Source organism: Takifugu rubripes, chromosome 9, assembly GCF_901000725.2.
Source record: "Takifugu rubripes chromosome 9, fTakRub1.2, whole genome shotgun sequence".
Classification (NCBI taxonomy): Eukaryota; Metazoa; Chordata; class Actinopteri; order Tetraodontiformes; family Tetraodontidae; genus Takifugu; species Takifugu rubripes.
Window position 1 is genome coordinate 1,022,408 of NC_042293.1, and position 19,490 is coordinate 1,041,897.

At 43.0% G+C, this 19,490-nt stretch overlaps 2 protein-coding genes and 1 pseudogene across 4 annotated transcripts; all 3 read right to left on the reverse strand.

The window, feature by feature from the left end:
- Positions 1–4,898: 4,898 nt before the first annotated feature.
- On the reverse strand, positions 4,899–6,616 carry LOC115251133 (protein spire homolog 2-like). Of its 3 annotated transcripts, none has more exons than XM_029842371.1 (2): positions 6,204–6,616; positions 4,899–4,957 (listed from the first exon to the last, which is right to left on the reverse strand). In XM_029842371.1, exons 1-2 carry the CDS (start codon positions 6,493–6,495, stop codon positions 4,941–4,943), a joined length of 309 nt encoding a protein of 102 aa, XP_029698231.1. In that variant the 5' UTR covers positions 6,496–6,616; the 3' UTR covers positions 4,899–4,940. The 3 variants fall into 3 exon arrangements, 2 of the variants coding, with proteins under 2 accessions (XP_029698231.1, XP_029698230.1); XM_029842370.1 differs by having other exon boundaries at positions 4,909–4,968; XR_003889691.1 differs by having other exon boundaries at positions 4,916–4,968; positions 6,100–6,616.
- Positions 6,617–8,331: 1,715 nt separating this feature from the next.
- Positions 8,332–10,033, reverse strand: LOC115251132 (protein spire homolog 2-like). Its single transcript, XM_029842369.1, has 2 exons — positions 9,627–10,033; positions 8,332–8,391 (listed from the first exon to the last, which is right to left on the reverse strand). Exons 1-2 carry the CDS (start codon positions 9,916–9,918, stop codon positions 8,369–8,371), a joined length of 315 nt encoding a protein of 104 aa, XP_029698229.1. The 5' UTR covers positions 9,919–10,033; the 3' UTR covers positions 8,332–8,368.
- Positions 10,034–13,792: 3,759 nt separating this feature from the next.
- LOC115251145 (uncharacterized) lies at positions 13,793–13,901 on the reverse strand (annotated as a pseudogene).
- Positions 13,902–19,490: the final 5,589 nt, after the last annotated feature.

The following is a 19,490-nucleotide window of genomic DNA, read 5'->3' on the forward strand; positions in this document are numbered from 1 at the left end:
GTCTCAACCTTCAAATCAGAAGCTGTGGAAAACCGTTTGAAACAGATCCGAAAACTAAACAGCCTATTTGCATCCTAAACTGCAACATTACAGACTTTGCAACTCATGTGAAGCAGCAGGAAACTAAACCGCGATTGATAAAATAATTAGGAAAATCAACATTGAATCCATTGAACTTTGTTGTTAGTAAAATATGTTCAAAGTTGAAGGAAAATGAGTGCTCAAAGTCTGCAGTGGTGGTCATAAGATTCGCCATTGTTTCGGTCCATATTTGTCCCGATATTCTAACTTTTATTGTCATTCCTTGAACTTTATTTATTTTAAATTACTTTCGACAAAACTGCCCCAAAATCGATCACATCGACGAAGATCGGTCACTAATCGGTGTATTACGACAGCGACCTCACGTGGCCACTTGAGGGACTGCAGGCAGGTGGAGCAGCGTTATGGTTTAATCTGTCAGATATTAATTTGGGATGTTTTGTGATGTGACAAAAAACAACCTTTATTTGCATTTTTTTTATTAAAACAGAAAGAAACAATACAATCACACTCATACCATTTTTAAAGCAAACAAGTGTTTTTCAGGACAAAAGAGTAGAAATAATAGAATGTCCAGGTCAGAGCTCAGGATCAGAATTATTTCTTCTCTTTATCTTCCAAAGAAGAACTTCATTATTCTGAACTTCACCTTTTGGTTCTTCTTTGTTTCTTTTTCACGGAGGAGTTGCTGCAAAGACAAAGATCATTTATTAGATTAAAGAATGTGACATCAGTCAGGAGTCAGAAACACAGGAGGAGGTGGAGGCAGCTCACCTGCAGCTGGACGATTCTCTCGGTCAGGAGGTGGATCTCCTTCCTGGTGGAGCTCTCCTTTTCCTCCGAGATCCTTTCCTGGTTCCCCAGCATCTCCTCCAGCTTCCTCTGGGTCTCCGTCCAGATCACTTCACACCTTTTTGTGAGGTCGGACACCATCTGCTTGGTCTTGAGCTGTGTCTGGTGTCTCAGCTCCTCATCAGCCAGGTTCTTGCTGCACTGTTCTTGGAGACGGGCACATTTTCCTTCCTCCTGCTTCAGTGCCGCCTGCGTGCTGCTCAGCAGGGCCAAGGTGTCCACGTGAGCCTCAGCCAGCGTTCTCCTCTCCTGCTCCACCCTGCAGATCTGCTGGTCTTTTCCCACCAGAAGTTCCTTCAGGTCTCTGATCTCTTGCTGCCAGCTCTCTTCTGATGGCTGCATTCTTTGGGAGCTCCTGCACTCCTGCAGAGGTTCTGCTCGGTTCTCCTCCTTCAGCTGCTGAGGCTTCCAAGGCTGCGGCTCCTTCTTGGACACGGGGCCCAGCCTGTCTTCATTCCTGCAGCTCTGTCCTCTCGATCTCCTCACATCATCCAGAGCTCTGGAAAACAACTGAGTGAAGAAGCACAATGACAATTTACAACAAATGCACTCTTGTTTTAAATCCCCTGAATTCAATGTCGTCTGTACTTCAATGGGATATAAAGGGAGATGCTCCAAAATGTCACTGAGTGTCAGTTTAAATTAAAACACAAATACAAAGACTGTAATAATCAACAGTCAGTGACGTAATTAAATAAATGGCAACAAGCCAGGGTGGTGTTTGAGTGGATCCTGAGTGAAGCGTGTTACCCTGCTGACTCCTCGATGTCCTGTTGCCATTCTGCTGGATTAGAAGGTTTCAAACTGCTGTAAATATATAACGTTTGCAACTGGTAAATTGGTCCAACACAACTGATGCCTCCAATGTGTTTATTTGCCTCTATTGGTCCCCTGATAACATGGATTTTTAGTCTTTGATGTGTGGACATAAAAGGTCCTTTGAAAAGGTCCTTTGTGCCAAGTGTCTAATTTAAATGGCATTTAAAGCATTGATTTAGTCCTGGCATGGGAAACTTCCTCCTGTCTAAGTGAACCTTGAACCTTGTTTGATTAGACTGGAATAACGTAGAATATTATGGTGTGGATTTATTGAGTGGACAGTTTCCATGGTGATAATGCTCAGATTGGTGTAGCATAGCAGAATTATGGCATTAGAGCAGAATTGTTCCCTACAGTGAGCTGAGAAACATGACTCCCTTTAAACCATTTTTAGACAGAAATAAAAAAAATCCTGCAGAACAAATGCTGTCTACTATCACTTAAATTATAGCTAAACAACTTCTATGCTCGGTGTGAGAAGGACAACCATGAACAACCGAGCAAGGTAGAGCTGACTTTTGGCCACCAACCCTTAACTTTCTCTACCACTGATGTCAGAGCGGAACTGAGCAGGATGAATCCACGCAAAGCTGCGGGCCCCGATGGCATCCCTGGACGCGTGCTCAGAACTTGTGCTGCGGAGTTAGCAGGGGTCCTGACGGACTTATTCAATCTATCCCTGGCTCATGCAGTTGTGCCGACCTGCTTCAAATCCACCTCCATCGTGCCAGTACCAAAACATTCCACCCCGGCTTGTCTCAATGACTATCGTCCAGTAGCACTCACTCCTATTAACACAAAGTGCTTAGAGCAGCTGGTCTTGGCACAACTCAAATCCTGTCTCCCCCCCAACCCTGGACCCCCATCAGTACGCCCATCGTAAGAACAGGAGAACAGAAGATGCAGTCTCCACAGCACTGCACTCTGTCCTCTCACACCTGGACAATAAAGACACATACGCCCGAATGCTGTTCATAGACTTCAGTTCAGCATTTAACACTGTCATCCCCTCCAAGCTGATAACCAAACTCAGGGATCTGGGCATCAGCATCTCCATCTGCAACTGGTTATTGGACTTTCTGACCAATAGACCACAACATGTGCGGCTAGATCATCACTGCTCCCCTACCCTCACTGTAAACACCGGAGTACCACAGGGCTCTGTGATGAGCCCATTCCTCTACTCCCTTTTCACCCACGACTGCAGAGCTCTACATGGTTCCAACACCATCATCAAGTTCGCAGATGACATCACGGTGATTGGCCTCATCAAGGATAACGATGAGTCATCTTACAGGGAGGAGGTGGACCGCTTAGCTACGTGGTGCCACAACAACAACCTGCTGCTCAACACCAATAAAACTAAAGAACTCGTCCTGGACTTCAGGAGGAAGACGGACATCCACCCACCCATCCACATCAACGGAGCAGCGGTGGAGCGTGTGTCCAGCTTCAAATTCCTGGGGATCCACCTCTCACAGGACCTCACCTGGACAACTAACTGCTCCAGTCTGGTGAAGAAGGCTCACCAGCGTCTCTTCTTCCTGAGGACTCTGAAGAAACACCACCTCTCTTCAGACATCCTGGTGAACTTCTATCGCTGCACCATCGAGCGCATCCTTACCAGCTGTGTTACGGTCTGGTATGGGGACTGCTCTGCCTCAGACCAGAAGGCGTTGCAGAAGGTGGTGAAAACCGCCCAGCGAATAGCTGGAGCTCCTCTTCCTTCCATCGAGGACATATACAGGAGGTGCTGTCACAGGAGGGCCAAGAAGGTCTCTAAAGACTCCTGTCACCCAGCGCATGGACTGTTCACCCTCATGCCCTCTGGGAGGCGCTACAGGAGCCTCCGGACAAAACCCACCAGGTTCAGAAACAGCTTCTTCCCCACTGCTGTCTCCCTGCTGAACTCTGACCCCTCTCACTTGACCTCCCTTCAGGCACAATAACCCCGTCTGGACTGACTGATTGTACATTCACGCTATTTGCACTGATCACATCTGTTACAATAATTGCACTATTTACATCTGTTTATTTGGACTGCTTTCCATACTTTTCACACATTTTTGCCATATTTTATCATTATTGTATAGTCAAAACATACACATAGTTAAAAACTGCATAAATAGCCTCTATTGATCCTGTAGGAAATTCAGCACCATAGTTACAGCCTGTATATATATTTATCTTGGTTGCAATGACTTTTATATACCCTTTACATATCTGTGAACTCTGTAAATACAAACATATATATTGATATCATAAACATATATCATTGTGTGTATATATTGTATATACCTCATCACAGTTTTATTTGCTACTTAAGCACTTCTGGTTAGATGCTAACTGCATTTCGTTGTCTTGTACTGGTGACATGTGTAATGACAAAGTTGAATCTAATCTAATCTAATCTAAAGCAAACAAGTGTTTTTCAGGACAATAGAGTAGAAATAATAGAATGTCCAGGTCAGAGCTCAGGATCAGAATTATTTCGTCTCTTTGTTTATCTTCCAAAGAAGAACTTCATTATTCTGAACTTCATCTTTTGGTTCTTCTTTGTTTCTTTTTCACGGAGGAGTTGCTGCAAAGACAAAGATCCTTTATTAGCTTAAAGAATGTGACATCAGTCAGGAGTCAGAAACACAGGAGGAGGTGGAGGCAGCTCACCTGCAGCTGGACGATTCTCTCGGTCAGGAGGTGGATCTCCTTCCTGGTGGAGCTCTCCTTTTCCTCCGAGATCCTTTCCTGGTTCCCCAGCATCTCCTCCAGCTTCCTCTGGGTCTCCGTCCAGATCACTTCAGACTTTTTTGTGAGGTCGGACACCATCTGCTTGGTCTTGAGCTGCGTCTGGTGTCTCAGCTCCTCATCATCCAGCTTCTTGCTGCACTGTTCTTGGAGACGGGCACATTTTCCTTCCTCCTGCTTCAGTGCCGCCTGCGTGCTGCTCAGCAGGGCCAAGGTGTCCACGTGAGCCTCAGCCAGCGTTCTCCTCTCCTGCTCCACCCTGCAGATCTGCTGGTCTTTTCCCACCAGAAGTTCCTTCAGGTCCCTGATCTCTTGCTGCCAGCTCTCTTCTGATGGCTGCATTCTTTGGGAGCTCCTGCACTCCTGCACAGGTTCTGCTCGGTTCTCCTCCTTCAGCTGCTGAGGCTTCCAAGGCTGCGGCTCCTTCTTGGACACGGGGCCCAGCCTGGCTTCATTCCTGCAGCTCTGTCCTCTCGATCTCCTCACATCATCCAGAGCTCTGGAAAACAACTGAGTGAAGAAGCACAATGACAATTTACAATAAATGCACTCTTGTTTTAAATCCCCTGAATTCAATGTCGTCTGTACTTCAATGGGATATAAAGGGAGATGCTCCAATGCATGTCTGGATTTTATTGACTTATATTTAGAGATGATTCTTATGGAGATCACTAAGTATTAAGTAAATCAAATATATTATAGCGATGGAAACGTACGCTGTTGCTTTCAAAATGTCACTGAGTGTCAGTTTAAATTTAAACATCAATACAAAGACTGTAATAATCAACAGTTAGTGACATAATTAAATAAATGGCAACAAGCCAGGGTGGTGTTTGAGTGGATCCTGAGTGAAGCGTGTTACCCTGCTGACTCCTCGATGTCCTGCTGCCATTCTGCTGGATTAGAAGGTTTCAAACTGCTGTAATAATATAACGTTTGCAACTGGTATAATGGTCCAACACAACTGATGCCTCCAATGTGTTTATTTGCCTTTATTGGTCCCCTGATAACATGGATTTTTAGTCTTTGATGTGTGGACATAAAAGGGCCTTTGAAAAGGTCCTTTGTGCCAAGTGTCTAATTTAAATGGCATTTAAAGCATTGATTTAGTCCTGGCATGGGAAACTTCCTCCTGTCTAAGTGAACCTTGAACCTTGTTTGATTAGACTGGAATAACGTAGAATATTATGGTGTGGATTTATTGAGTGGACAGTTTCCATGGTGATAATGCACAGATTGGTGTAGCATAGCAGAATTATGGCATTAGAGCAGAATTGTTCCCTACAGTAAGATGAGAAACATGACTCCCTTTAAACCATTTTTAGACAGAAATAAAAAAAATCCTGCAGAACAAATGCTGTCTACTATCACTTAAATATGAAATCTAGAATTCAAATTGTGGTTTGATATGAATGTTATTTATTTATGGGGGGAAATGAAGGATATTACAAATAACCAGCGCAATATGCTGGTGCCTGCTATTAGATTTCTGCCTTTTCTGGGGGGTGATTTGTTATTTTATTCTTCTCTGTATTTTTAACGCACATGACGCGGAGAAGACGCGCCTGGAAGGAAATTGTTGCTCGGTGATTTGGGCTCTGACGGACGCCCAAATAGCCCAAAGTGTAAACACAAACTTACTTTTCATAACACGACCTCATTGTTTGAAAGTACTTTTCATGCGTAATATTGTGTGAGAGCTGCTCCAAAATGAGGCTGGTTCTCCAGGAGACGGTGAGCCCTACCGCTGTTGCGCGTCCGCAGGGCCACGGTTCCGTCCCGGTGCAGGAGGATGGAAGATGGACCCTTTACCGGGCTGACTCCTGCCGTTGGCGGGCGGGGCACCCGGAGCCCGCTGCAGCACTGGTAGCACACCGCCCATGCCTGCTCCTCGTTGATGGGCTGCTCATAGGACTTCAGCACCTCCTCCAGAGACAGTTCCCGGGGCTCGGACAGGTCCCGCGACTCGACGCGGTCCGTGGGAACGGTTATCCGTGGGTCTCCATCCTCGGCGGTTCGCTTGGTGGATCTGGCCATGGCGGCGGTACCGTGAAGCCCATCCTTCACTTGTGAAACACCGAGGCCATTGAAGCCTTCCGCGCACTCCTGTCCACCTCTCCGCTCCCCACCAGCTCAGCCGCGCGTCATTAACGCGGCCGTTAAGTCCGCCGTGTTTAAATAAGTGCTTCCGGTAAATTATTTCAAAATAAAACTATAGTTACGAAAAACTATGGCGACAAAACAACACACTCACTGTTTTAGCTCGACAACCCAGGCTGTTTATATAATTTTAAAAAATTAACGCCCTGGTGATGATTTTTTTCATGAATTTCGATTGGAGATCAATTCTTTATAATGACTAGTAGGTTTATTTTGAAAATACCAGCAACCGTTCTTGTAGTAATTTCCTGTTTGTGCAGTCACACATCGTCCGTCAGTGAGGAAGAAGCGTCCTCTGGCTGTCGCATAATCCACCTGCTGCTGGAGAGAACATCACGACCAAAGTTTAACCTCTCGGTTCGGTTCCTGTCTCAACCTTCAAATCAGAAGCTGTGGAAAACCGTTTGAAACAGATCCAAAGACTAAACAGCCTATTTGCATCCTAAACTGCAACATTACAGACTTTGCAACTCATGTGAAGCAGCAGGAAACTAAACTGCTATTGATAAAATATTTAGGAAAATCAACATTGAATGCATTGAACTTTGTCGTGAGCAAAATATGTTCAAAGTTGAAGGAAAATGAGTGCTCAAAGTCTGCGGTGGTGGTCATAAGATTCGCCATTGTTTCGGTCCATATTTGTCCCGATATTCTAACTTTTACTGTCATTTCTTGAACTTTATTTATTTCAAATTACTTTCGACAAAACTGCCCCTAAATCGATCACAGGGACGAAGATCGGTCACTAATCGGTGTATTACGACAGCGTCCTCAAGTGGCCGCTTGAGGAACTGCAGGCAGGTGGAGCAGAGTTCTGGTTTCATCTGTCAGATATTAATTTTGGATGTTTTCTGATGTGACAAAAAACAACCTTTATTTGAATTTTTATTGATTAAAACAGAAGGAATGAATACAATCACACTTATACCATTTTTAAAGCAAACACGTGTTTTTTAGCACAATCATGTAGAAATAATAGAATGTCCAGGTCGGAGCTCAGGATCAGAATTATTTCTTCTCTTTATCTTCCAAAGAAGAACTTCATGATTCTGAACTTCATCTTTTGGTTCTTCTTTGTTTCTTTTTCACGGAGGAGTTGCTGCAAAGACAAAGATCCTTTATTAGCTTAAAGAATGTGACATCAGTCAGGAGTCAGAAACACAGGAGGAGGTGGAGGCAGCTCACCTGCAGCTGGACGATTCTCTCGGTCAGGAGGTGGATCTCCTTCCTGGTGGAGCTCTCCTTTTCCTCCGAGATCCTTTCCTGGTTCCCCAGCATCTCCTCCAGCTTCCTCTGGGTCTCCGTCCAGATCACATCACACTTTTTTGTGAGGTCGGACACCATCTGCTTGGTCTTGAGCTGCGTCTGGTGTCTCAGCTCCTCATCAGCCAGGTTCTTGCTGCACTGTTCTTGGAGACGGGCACATTTTCCTTCCTCCTGCTTCAGTGCCGCCTGCGTGCTGCTCAGCAGGGCCAAGGTGTCCACGTGAGCCTCAGCCAGCGTTCTCCTCTCCTGCTCCACCCTGCAGATCTGCTGGTCTTTTCCCACCAGAAGTTCCTTCAGGTCCCTGATCTCTTGCTGCCAGCTCTCTTCTGATGGCTGCATTCTTTGGGAGCTCCTGCACTCCTGCACAGGTTCTGCTCGGTTCTCCTCCTGCAGCTGCTGAGGCTTCCAAGGCTGCGGCTCCTTCTTGGACACGGGGCCCAGCCTGTCTTCATTCCTGCAGCTCTGTCCTCTCGATCTCCTCACATCATCCAGAGCTCTGGAAAACAACTGAGTGAAGAAGCACAATGACAATTTACAACAAATGCACTCTTGTTTTAAATCCCCTGAATTCAATGTTGTCTGTACTTCAATGGGATATAAAGGGAGATGCTCCAATGCATGTCTGGATTTTATTGACTTATATTTAGAGATGATTCTTATGGAGATCACTAAGTATTAAGTAAATCAAATATATTATAGCGACGGAAACGTACGCTGTTGCTTTCAAAATGTCACTGAGTGTCAGTTTAAATTTAAACATCAATACAAAGACTGTAATAATCAACAGTTAGTGACATAATTAAATAAATGGCAACAAGCCAGGGTGGTGTTTGAGTGGATCCTGAGTGAAGCGTGTTACCCTGCTGACTCCTCGATGTCCTGTTGCCATTCTGCTGGATTAGAAGGTTTCAAACTGCTGTAATAATATAACGTTTGCAACTGGTATAATGGTCCAACACAACTGATGCCTCCAATGTGTTTATTTGCCTTTATTGGTCCCCTGATAACATGGATTTTTAGTCTTTGATGTGTGGACATAAAAGGTCCTTTGAAAAGGTCCTTTGTGCCAAGTGTCTAATTTAAATGGCATTTAAAGCATTGATTTAGTCCTGGCATGGGAAACTTCCTCCTGTCTAAGTGAACCTTGAACCTTGTTTGATTAGACTGGAATAACGTAGAATATTATGGTGTGGATTTATTGAGTGGACAGTTTCCATGGTGATAATGCACAGATTGGTGTAGCATAGCAGAATTATGGCATTAGAGCAGAATTGTTCCCTACAGTGAGATGAGAAACATGACTCCCTTTAAACCATTTTTAGACAGAAATAAAAAAAATCCTGCAGAACAAATGCTGTCTACTATCACTTAAATATGAAATCTAGAATTCAAATTGTGGTTTGATATGAATGTTATTTATTTATGGGGGGAAATGAAGGATATTACAAATAACCAGCGCAATATGCTGGTGCCTGCTATTAGATTTCTGCCTTTTCTGGGGGGTGATTTGTTATTTTATTCTTCTCTGTATTTTTAACGCACATGACGCGGAGAAGACGCGCCTGGAAGGAAATTGTTGCTCGGTGATTTGGGCTCTGACGGACGCCCAAATAGCCCAAAGTGTAAACACAAACTTACTTTTCATAACACGACCTCATTGTTTGAAAGTACTTTTCATGCGTAATATTGTGTGAGAGCTGCTCCAAAATGAGGCTGGTTCTCCAGGAGACGGTGAGCCCTACCGCTGTTGCGCGTCCGCAGGGCCACGGTTCCGTCCCGGTGCAGGAGGATGGAAGATGGACCCTTTACCGGGCTGACTCCTGCCGTTGGCGGGCGGGGCACCCGGAGCCCGCTGCAGCACTGGTAGCACACCGCCCATGCCTGCTCCTCGTTGATGGGCTGCTCATAGGACTCCAGCACCTCCTCCAGAGACAGTTCCCGGGGCTCGGACAGGTCCCGCGACTCGACGCGGTCCGTGGGAACGGTTATCCGTGGGTCTCCATCCTCGGCGGTTCGCTTGGTGGATCTGGCCATGGCGGCGGTACCGTGAAGCCCATCCTTCACTTGTGAAACACCGAGGCCATTGAAGCCTTCCGCGCACTCCTGTCCACCTCTCCGCTCCCCACCAGCTCAGCCGCGCGTCATTAACGCGGCCGTTAAGCCCGGCGTGTTTAAATAAGTGCTTCCGGTAAATTATTTCAAAATAAAACTATAGTCACAAAAAACTATGGCGAAAAAACAGCACACTCACTGTTGTAGCTCGACAACCCAGGCTGTTTAAATAATAAAAAAAAATTAACGCCCAGGTGATGATTTTTTTTCATGAAGTTCGATTGGAGATCAATTCTTTATTATGACTAGTAGGTTTATTTTGAAAATACCAGCAACCGTTCTTGTAGTAATTTCCTGTTTGAGCAGTCACACATCGTCCGTCAGTGAGGAAGAAGCGTCCTCTGGCTGTCGCATAATCCACCTGCTGCTGGAGAGAACATCACGACCAAAGTTTAACCTCTCGGTTCGGTTCCTGTCTCAACCTTCAAATCAGAAGCTGTGGAAAACCGTTTGAAACAGATCCAAAGACTAAACAGCCTATTTGCATCCTAAACTGCAACATTACAGACTTTGGAACTCATGTGAAGCAGCAGGAAACTAAACCAATATTGATAAAATAATCAGGAAAATCAACATTGAATGCATTGAACTTTGTCGTGAGCAAAATATGTTCAAAGTTGAAGGAAAATGAGTGCTCAAAGTCTGCAGTGGTGGTAATAAGATTCGCCATTGTTTCGGTCCATATTTGTCCCGATATTCTAACTTTTACTGTCATTTCTTGAACTTTATTTATTTCAAATTACTTTCGACAAAACTGCCCCTAAATCGATCACAGGGACGAAGATCGGTCACTAATCGGTGTATTACGACTGCGACCTCAAGTGGCCGCTTGAGGAACTGCAGGCAGGTGGAGCAGAGTTCTGGTTTCATCTGTCAGATATTAATTTTGGATGTTTTCTGATGTGACAAAAAACAACCTTTATTTGAATTTTTATTGATTAAAACAGAAGGAATGATTACAATCACACTTATACCATTTTTAAAGCAAACACGTGTTTTTTAGCACAATCATGTAGAAATAATAGAATGTCCAGGTCAGAGCTCAGGATCAGAATTATTTCTTCTCTTTATCTTCCAAAGAAGAACTTCATTATTCTGAACTTCATCTTTTGGTTCTTCTTTGTTTCTTTTTCACGGAGGAGTTGCTGCAAAGACAAAGATCCTTTATTAGCTTAAAGAATGTGACATCAGTCAGGAGTCAGAAACACAGGAGGAGGTGGAGGCAGCTCACCTGCAGCTGGACGATTCTCTCGGTCAGGAGGTGGATCTCCTTCCTGGTGGAGCTCTCCTTTTCCTCCGAGATCCTTTCCTGGTTCCCCAGCATCTCCTCCAGCTTCCTCTGGGTCTCCGTCCAGATCACATCACACTTTTTTGTGAGGTCGGACACCATCTGCTTGGTCTTGAGCTGCGTCTGGTGTCTCAGCTCCTCATCAGCCAGGTTCTTGCTGCACTGTTCTTGGAGACGGGCACATTTTCCTTCCTCCTGCTTCAGTGCCGCCTGCGTGCTGCTCAGCAGGGCCAAGGTGTCCACGTGAGCCTCAGCCAGCGTTCCCCTCTCCTGCTCCACCCTGCAGATCTGCTGGTCTTTTCCCACCAGAAGTTCCTTCAGGTCCCTGATCTCTTGCTGCCAGCTCTCTTCTGATGGCTGCATTCTTTGGGAGCTCCTGCACTCCTGCAGAGGTTCTGCTCGGTTCTCCTCCTTCAGCTGCTGAGGCTTCCAAGGCTGCGGCTCCTTCTTGGACACGGGGCCCAGCCTGTCTTCATTCCTGCAGCTCTGTCCTCTCGATCTCCTCACATCATCCAGAGCTCTGGAAAACAACTGAGTGAAGAAGCACAATGGCAATTTACAATAAATGCACTCTTGTTTTAAATCCCCTGAATTCAATGTCGTCTGTACTTCAATGGGATATAAAGGGAGATGCTCCAATGCCTGTCTGGATTTTACTGACTTATATTTAGAGATGATTCTGATGGAGATCACCAAGTATTAAATAAATCAAATATATTATAGCGATGGAAACGTACGCTGTTGCTTTCAAAATGTCACTGAGTGTCAGTTTAAATTAAAACACAAATACAAAGACTGTAATAATCAACAGTTAGTGACATAATTAAATAAATGGCAACAAGCCAGGGTGGTGTTTGAGTGGATCCTGAGTGAAGCGTGTTACCCTGCTGACTCCTCGATGTCCTGTTGCCATTCTGCTGGATTAGAAGGTTTCAAACTGCTGTAAAAATATAACGTTTCCAACTGGTATAATGGTCCAACACAACTGATGCCTCCAATGTGTTTATTTGCCTTTATTCGTCCCCTGATAACATGGATTTTTAGTCTTTGATGTGTGGACATAAAAGGTCCTTTGAAAAGGTCCTTTGTGCCAAGTGTCTAATTTAAATGGCATTTAAAGCATTGATTTAGTCCTGGCATGGGAAACTTCCTCCTGTCTAAGTGAACCTTGAACCTTGTTTGATTAGACTGGAATAACGTAGAATATTATGGTGTGGATTTATTGAGTGGACAGTTTCCATGGTGATAATGCACAGATTGGTGTAGCATAGCAGAATTATGGCATTAGAGCAGAATTGTTCCCTACAGTAAGCTGAGAAACATGACTCCCTTTAAACCATTTTTAGACAGAAATAAAAAAAATCCTGCAGAAAAAATGCTGTCTACTATCACTTAAATATGAAATCTAGAATTCAAATTGTGGTTTGATATGAATGATCCAGCGACACCATCAGATTTCCATTCAAAGGTGCATGAAATGATGAGGGCGGCCTCCTTCACTTCTGAGTGCTCCCCTCATGGACTTGTCATTATTGGGAAAAGCTATTAAGAGACTTAAAAAAGCAGGTCATAAAAGAGCCCTGATGTGTTCACACACATGAAGAAAGCCCATTTGTTCTAAATACGTGTATCACTGACAACAGAAGTCCAGCAGGAGCTTCTCATATCTCAACAGCCTGTTCCTCCATAGAACACTAGCAGGTAGCAGGTGCTACGTCACCATCATTGCTAACATAAGTGATGCATTCACAGCAACATCAATAATGACCACAGGAGCTGGAGGACAGAAAAGCCACTTTTTTGTAGTTGTATATCGGCCCCCTGCTGGGCCACATTCACAGTTCCTATCTGAGATCTCTGACCTCTTATCTGACTTGGTCCTCAGAACAGATAAAGTCACTATTATTGGAGACTTTAACATCCATGGAGACGTTATAAATGACAGCTTTAGAAATGGCTTCATCTCATTACTTGAGTCAGTTGGTTTCCTCCAGCAGATAAACCAACCAACTCATCCAGTAGCTTCAACCACACCCTAGATCTAGTTCTGACTAATGGTGTTGAGGTAGAACATGTGTCAGTGTTCCTTCAGAACCCCCTCCTGTCAGATCACTCCTTCATCACTTTTACATTTATGGTGAAAAATAGACAGGAGAGTGGCAGAAGAAGAGAAATAATGTGTCTAACTTTGACTGGCTCCCTATTCATGCAAGAGTTTGAAATTAGCCCTAATTCAGATGTGTAACAAATTATATTATCCACAGTTGTTGTTGGTTTGAGTGTGTGGTGACTGCACATTGTTTTACAAGATATTTCTGCCGTTGAAGAAGTATCTGATATTGCCCGATATAATAAGCAGGCCCTGTGTGTCGACAACTAGCAAAGGTTTCTCCTCCAAAGTTGATCTAAATGCAGAGTGGAGTGTATCACTGTCCACTGGTGACAAATCCTTGGTCTGCATTTAAGTGGCACCAGCGCCCCCTGCTGGCCCAGCGGAGGAGTGCAAAAAGCTTCCAGCACCTGGTATTCCCAGGCTGTCTCCCATCCAAGTACTAACCAGGCCCGACCCTGCTTAGCTTCCGAGATCGGGCGTTCTCAGGGTGGTATGGCCGTAAGCGAAGGCAGGAGCGAGAGAATGGCCTTTTGAAGAGAATCCACACAACCGTTCTGTCGCCTTTTGTCTCAGCTCAATCACGATGAAACGAGTCAAAGAGCGCGGCTGCCTCAGATTTGCTGCCCGGGCTTCATTGCTCTATAAGTGGTCCATAGGACTGCGGTGAGGACATTTTCAGACGCAATCTTGCGCTTCAATGTGGCCAAAGCAACGCGTGTGGCGTGAAAAGACGTGTTGAATGGATGCGGGTAAAGACGCTGTTAATGTTGGAACTTTTGGGGACGGTGACGCTGTTAAATGGTGACTGGTGCATTTAAAGAGGCCTTAAACAGCCTCAGCTCTCGCTTACGGCCATACCACCCTGAGAACGCCCGATCTCGGAAGCTAAGCAGGGTCGAGCCTGGTTCGTCCTTCAAAAAAGCCATAATTTGAATATCATCTGTGGATGTGATTTCTGTGTCAACACAAATTCCATATTTCCACAGCACGTGAAGAAAAACATGTGTGTGAAGAATATTGATTCTTGAAACCAAAGTCCCGCCTGGATTCGAACCAACAACCTTCCGCAAAAGCAGACAGTGGCTTAAACCACTGACCTATGCAGCCACACTAACTCACTTCAAAGAGGTCATATATGGTTCAAAAAAGCCATAATTTGAATATCATCTGTGGATGTGATTTCTGTGTCAACACAAATTCCATATTTTCACAGCATGTGAAGAAAAACATCTGTGTGAAGAATATTTAATCATGGCTTTTTTTAAACCATATATGACCTCTCTTTGCAGTAGTTTAGTGTGACCTCATAGGTCAGTGGTTTAAGCCACTGCCTTTGTTTTTACCAAAGGTTGTTGGTTCGAATCCAGGCGGGACTTTGGTTTGAAGAATCAATATTCTTCACACATATGTTTTTGTTTTTTTATACATCAATTATATGACTTTTTCCCTTTTTAGTTTGTGATTCATTGCTGGAATAGTTACAGGGGTGCTGATTTATAAGCTGTCGTCCGATCCTCTTTCCCACCATACAGTAATTTCTAAAGAGGATACTTGTTCCTAAAAATTGTGATGCAATGCATGACAGTCAAAAACATGTGTGTGAAGAATATTGATTCTTCAAACCACAGTCCCGCCTGGATTCGAACCAACAACCTTCCGCAAAAGAAGACAGTGGCTTAAACCACTGACCTATGCAGTGACACTAGCCCGTTGCAAAGAGGTCATATATGGTTCAAAAAAGCCATAATTTGAATATCATCAAAAACATATGTGTGAAAAAAAATTGTGATGCAATGCATGACAGTCACCACGGTAAAACCAAAAACATGTGTGTGAAGAATATTGATTCTTGAAACCAAAGTCCCGCCTGGATTCGAACCAACAACCTTCCGCAAAAGAAGAAAGTGGCTTAAACCACTGACCTATGCAGTCACACTAACTCACTTCAAAGAGGTCATATATGGTTCAAAAAAGCCATAATTTGAATATCATCTGTGGATGTGATTTCTGTGTCAACACAAATTCCATATTTTCACAGCATGTGAAGAAAAACATCTGTGTGAAGAATATTTAATCATGGCTTTTTTAAACCATATATGACCTCTCTTTGCAGTGGTTTAGTGTGACCTCATAGGTCAGTGGTTTAAGCCACTGCCTTTTTTTTACCAAAGGTTGTTGGTTCGAATCCAGGCGGGACTTTGGTTTGAAGAATCAATATTCTTCACACATATGTTTTTGTTTTTTATACATCAATTATATGACTTTTTCCCTTTTTAGTTTGTGATTCATTGCTGGAATAGTTACAGGGGTGCTGATTTATAAGCTGTCGTCCGATCCTCTTTCCCACCATACAGTAATTTCTAAAGAGGATACTTGGTCCTAAAAATTGTGATGCAATGCATGACAGTCACCACGGTAAAACCAAAAACATGTGTGTGAAGAATATTGATTCTTGAAACCAAAGTCCCGCCTGGATTCGAACCAACAACCTTCCGCAAAAGCAGACAGTGGCTTAAACCACTGACCTATGCAGTCACACTAACTCACTTCAAAGAGGTCATATATGGTTCAAAAAAGCCATAATTTGAATATCATCTGTGGATGTGATTTCTGTGTCAACACAAATTCCATATTTTCACAGCATGTGAAGAAAAACATCTGTGTGAAGAATATTTAATCATGGCTTTTTTTAAACCATATATGACCTCTCTTTGCAGTAGTTTAGTGTGGCCTCATAGGTCAGTGGTTTAAGCCACTGCCTCCGTTTTTACCAAAGGTTGTTGGTTCGAATCCAGGCGGGACTTTGGTTTGAAGAATCAATATTCTTCACACATATGTTTTTGTTTTTTTATACATCAATTATATGACTTTTTCCCTTTTTAGTTTGTGATTCATTGCTGGAATAGTTACAGGGGTGCTGATTTATAAGCTGTCGTCCGATCCTCTTTCCCACCATACAGTAATTTCTAAAGAGGATACTTGGTCCTAAAAATTGTGATGCAATGCATGACAGTCAAAAACATGTGTGTGAAGAATATTGATTCTTCAAACCAAAGTCCCGCCTGGATTCGAACCAACAACCTTTGGTAAAAACGGAGGCAGTGGCTTAAACCACTGACCTATGCAGTCACACTAGCCCATTGCAAAGAGGTCATATATGGTTCAAAAAAGCCATAATTTGAATATCATCAAAAACATATGTGTGAAAAAAAATTGTGATGCAATGCATGACAGTCACCACGGTAAAACCAAAAACATGTGTGTGAAGAATATTGATTCTTGAAACCAAAGTCCCGCCTGGATTTGAACCAACAACCTTCCGCAAAAGCAGACAGTGGCTTAAACCACTGACCTATGCAGTCACACTAACTCACTTCAAAGAGGTCATATATGGTTCAAAAAGCCATAATTTGAATATCATCTGTGGATGTGATTTCTGTGTCAACACAAATTCCATATTTTCACAGCATGTGAAGAAAAACATCTGTGGTAAGAATATTTAATCATGGCTTTTTTTAAACCATATATGACCTCTCTTTGCAGTAGTTTAGTGTGACCTCATAGGTCAGTGGTTTAAGCCACTGCCTTTGTTTTTACCAAAGGTTGTTGGTTCGAATCCAGGCGGGACTTTGGTTTGAAGAATCAATATTCTTCACACATATGTTTTTGTTTTTTTATACATCAATTATATGACTTTTTCCCTTTTTAGTTTGTGATTCATTGCTGGAATAGTTACAGGGGTGCTGATTTATAAGCTGTCGTCCGATCCTCTTTCCCACCATACAGTAATTTCTAAAGAGGATACTTGGTCCTAAAAATTGTGATACAATGCATGACAGTCAAAAACATGTGTGTGAAGAATATTGATTCTTCAAACCACAGTCCCGCCTGGATTCGAACCAACAACCTTCCGCAAAAGAAGACAGTGGCTTAAACCACTGACCTATGCAGTCACACTAGCCCATTGCAAAGAGGTCATATATGGTTCAAAAAAGCCATAATTTGAATATCATCAAAAACATATGTGTGAAAAAAAATTGTGATGCAATGCATGACAGTCACCACGGTAAACCAAAAACATGTGTGTGAAGAATATTGATTCTTGAAACCAAAGTCCCGCCTGGATTCGAACCAACAACCTTCCGCAAAAGAAGACAGTGGCTTAAACCACTGACCTATGCAGTCACACCAGCCCATTGCAAAGAGGTCATATATGGTTCAAAAAAGCCATAATTTGAATATCATCAAAAACATATGTGTGAAAAAAAATTGGGATGCAATGCATGACAGTCACCACGGTAAAACCAAAAACATGTGTGTGAAGAATATTGATTCTTGAAACCAAAGTCCCGCCTGGATTCGAACCAACAACCTTCCGCAAAAGAAGACAGTGGCTTAAACCACTGACCTATGCAGTCACACTAACTCACTTCAAAGAGGTCATATATGGTTCAAAAAAGCCATAATTTGAATATCATCTGTGGATGTGATTTCTGTGTCAACACAAATTCCATATTTTCACAGCATGTGAAGAAAAACATCTGTGTGAAGAATATTTAATCATGGCTTTTTTTAAACCATATATGACCTCTCTTTGCAGTGGTTTAGTGTGACCTCATAGGTCAGTGGTTTAAGCCACTGCCTTTTTTTACCAAAGGTTGTTGGTTCGAATCCAGGCGGGACTTTGGTTTGAAGAATCAATATTCTTCACACATATGTTTTGTTTTTTTATACATCAATTATATGACTTTTTCCCTTTTTAGTTTGTGATTCATTGCTGGAATAGTTACAGGGGTGCTGATTTATAAGCTGTCGTCCGATCCTCTTTCCCACCATACAGTAATTTCTAAAGAGGATACTTGGTCCTAAAAATTGTGATGCAATGCATGACAGTCAAAAACATGTGTGTGAAGAATATTGATTCTTCAAACCACAGTCCCGCCTGGATTCGAACCAACAACCTTCCGCAAAAGAAGACAGTGGCTTAAACCACTGACCTATGCAGTTACACTAGCCCATTGCAAAGAGGTCATATATGGTTCAAAAAAGCCATAATTTGAATATCATCAAAAACATATGTGTGAAAAAAAATTGTGATGCAATGCATGACAGTCACCACGGTAAAACCAAAAACATGTGTGTGAAGAATATTGATTCTTGAAACCAAAGTCCCGCCTGGATTCGAACCAACAACCTTCCGCAAAAGAAGACAGTGGCTTAAACCACTGACCTATGCAGTCACACTAACTCACTTCAAAGAGGTCATATATGGTTCAAAAAAGCCATAATTTGAATATCATCTGTGGATGTGATTTCTGTGTCAACACAAATTCCATATTTTCACAGCATGTGAAGAAAAACATCTGTGTGAAGAATATTTAATCATGGCTTTTTTTAAACCATATATGACCTCTCTTTGCAGTGGTTTAGTGTGACCTCATAGGTCAGTGGTTTAAGCCACTGCCTTTTTTTTACCAAAGGTTGTTGGTTCGAATCCAGGCGGGACTTTGGTTTGAAGAATCAATATTCTTCACACATATGTTTTTGTTTTTTTATACATCAATTATATGACTTTTTCCCTTTTTAGTTTGTGATTCATTGCTGGAATAGTTACAGGGGTGCTGATTTATAAGCTGTCGTCCGATCCTCTTTCCCACCATACAGTAATTTCTAAAGAGGATACTTGGTCCTAAAAATTGTGATGCAATGCATGACAGTCAAAAACATGTGTGTGAAGAATATTGATTCTTCAAACCAAAGTCCCGCTTGGATTCGAACCAACAACCTTTGGTAAAAACTGAGGCAGTGGCTTAAACCACTGACCTATGCAGTCACACTAGCCCATTGCAAAGAGGTCATATATGGTTCAAAAAAGCCATAATTTGAATATCATCAAAAACATATGTGTGAAAAAAAATTGTGATGCAATGCATGACAGTCACCACGGTAAAACCAAAAACATGTGTGTGAAGAATATTGATTCTTGAAACCAAAGTCCCGCCTGGATTCGAACCAACAACCTTCCGCAAAAGCAGACAGTGGCTTAAACCACTGACCTATGCAGTCACACTAACTCACTTCAAAGAGGTCATA

What these genes read in the sequence shown, in the direction of transcription:
- LOC115251132 (XM_029842369.1), bottom strand. Translation starts at nt 9,918, where the DNA reads ATGGCCAGATCCACCAAGCGAACCGCCGAGGATGGAGACCCACGGATA. An exon ending in CCTGCGGACGCGCAACAGCG is followed by an intron (nt 8,392 to 9,626) that starts GTAGGGCTCACC and finishes TTCTTCACTCAG; the next exon opens with TTGTTTTCCAGAGCTCTGGA.
- LOC115251133 (XM_029842370.1), bottom strand. Translation starts at nt 6,495, where the DNA reads ATGGCCAGATCCACCAAGCGAACCGCCGAGGATGGAGACCCACGGATA. An exon ending in CCTGCGGACGCGCAACAGCG is followed by an intron (nt 4,969 to 6,203) that starts GTAGGGCTCACC and finishes TTCTTCACTCAG; the next exon opens with TTGTTTTCCAGAGCTCTGGA.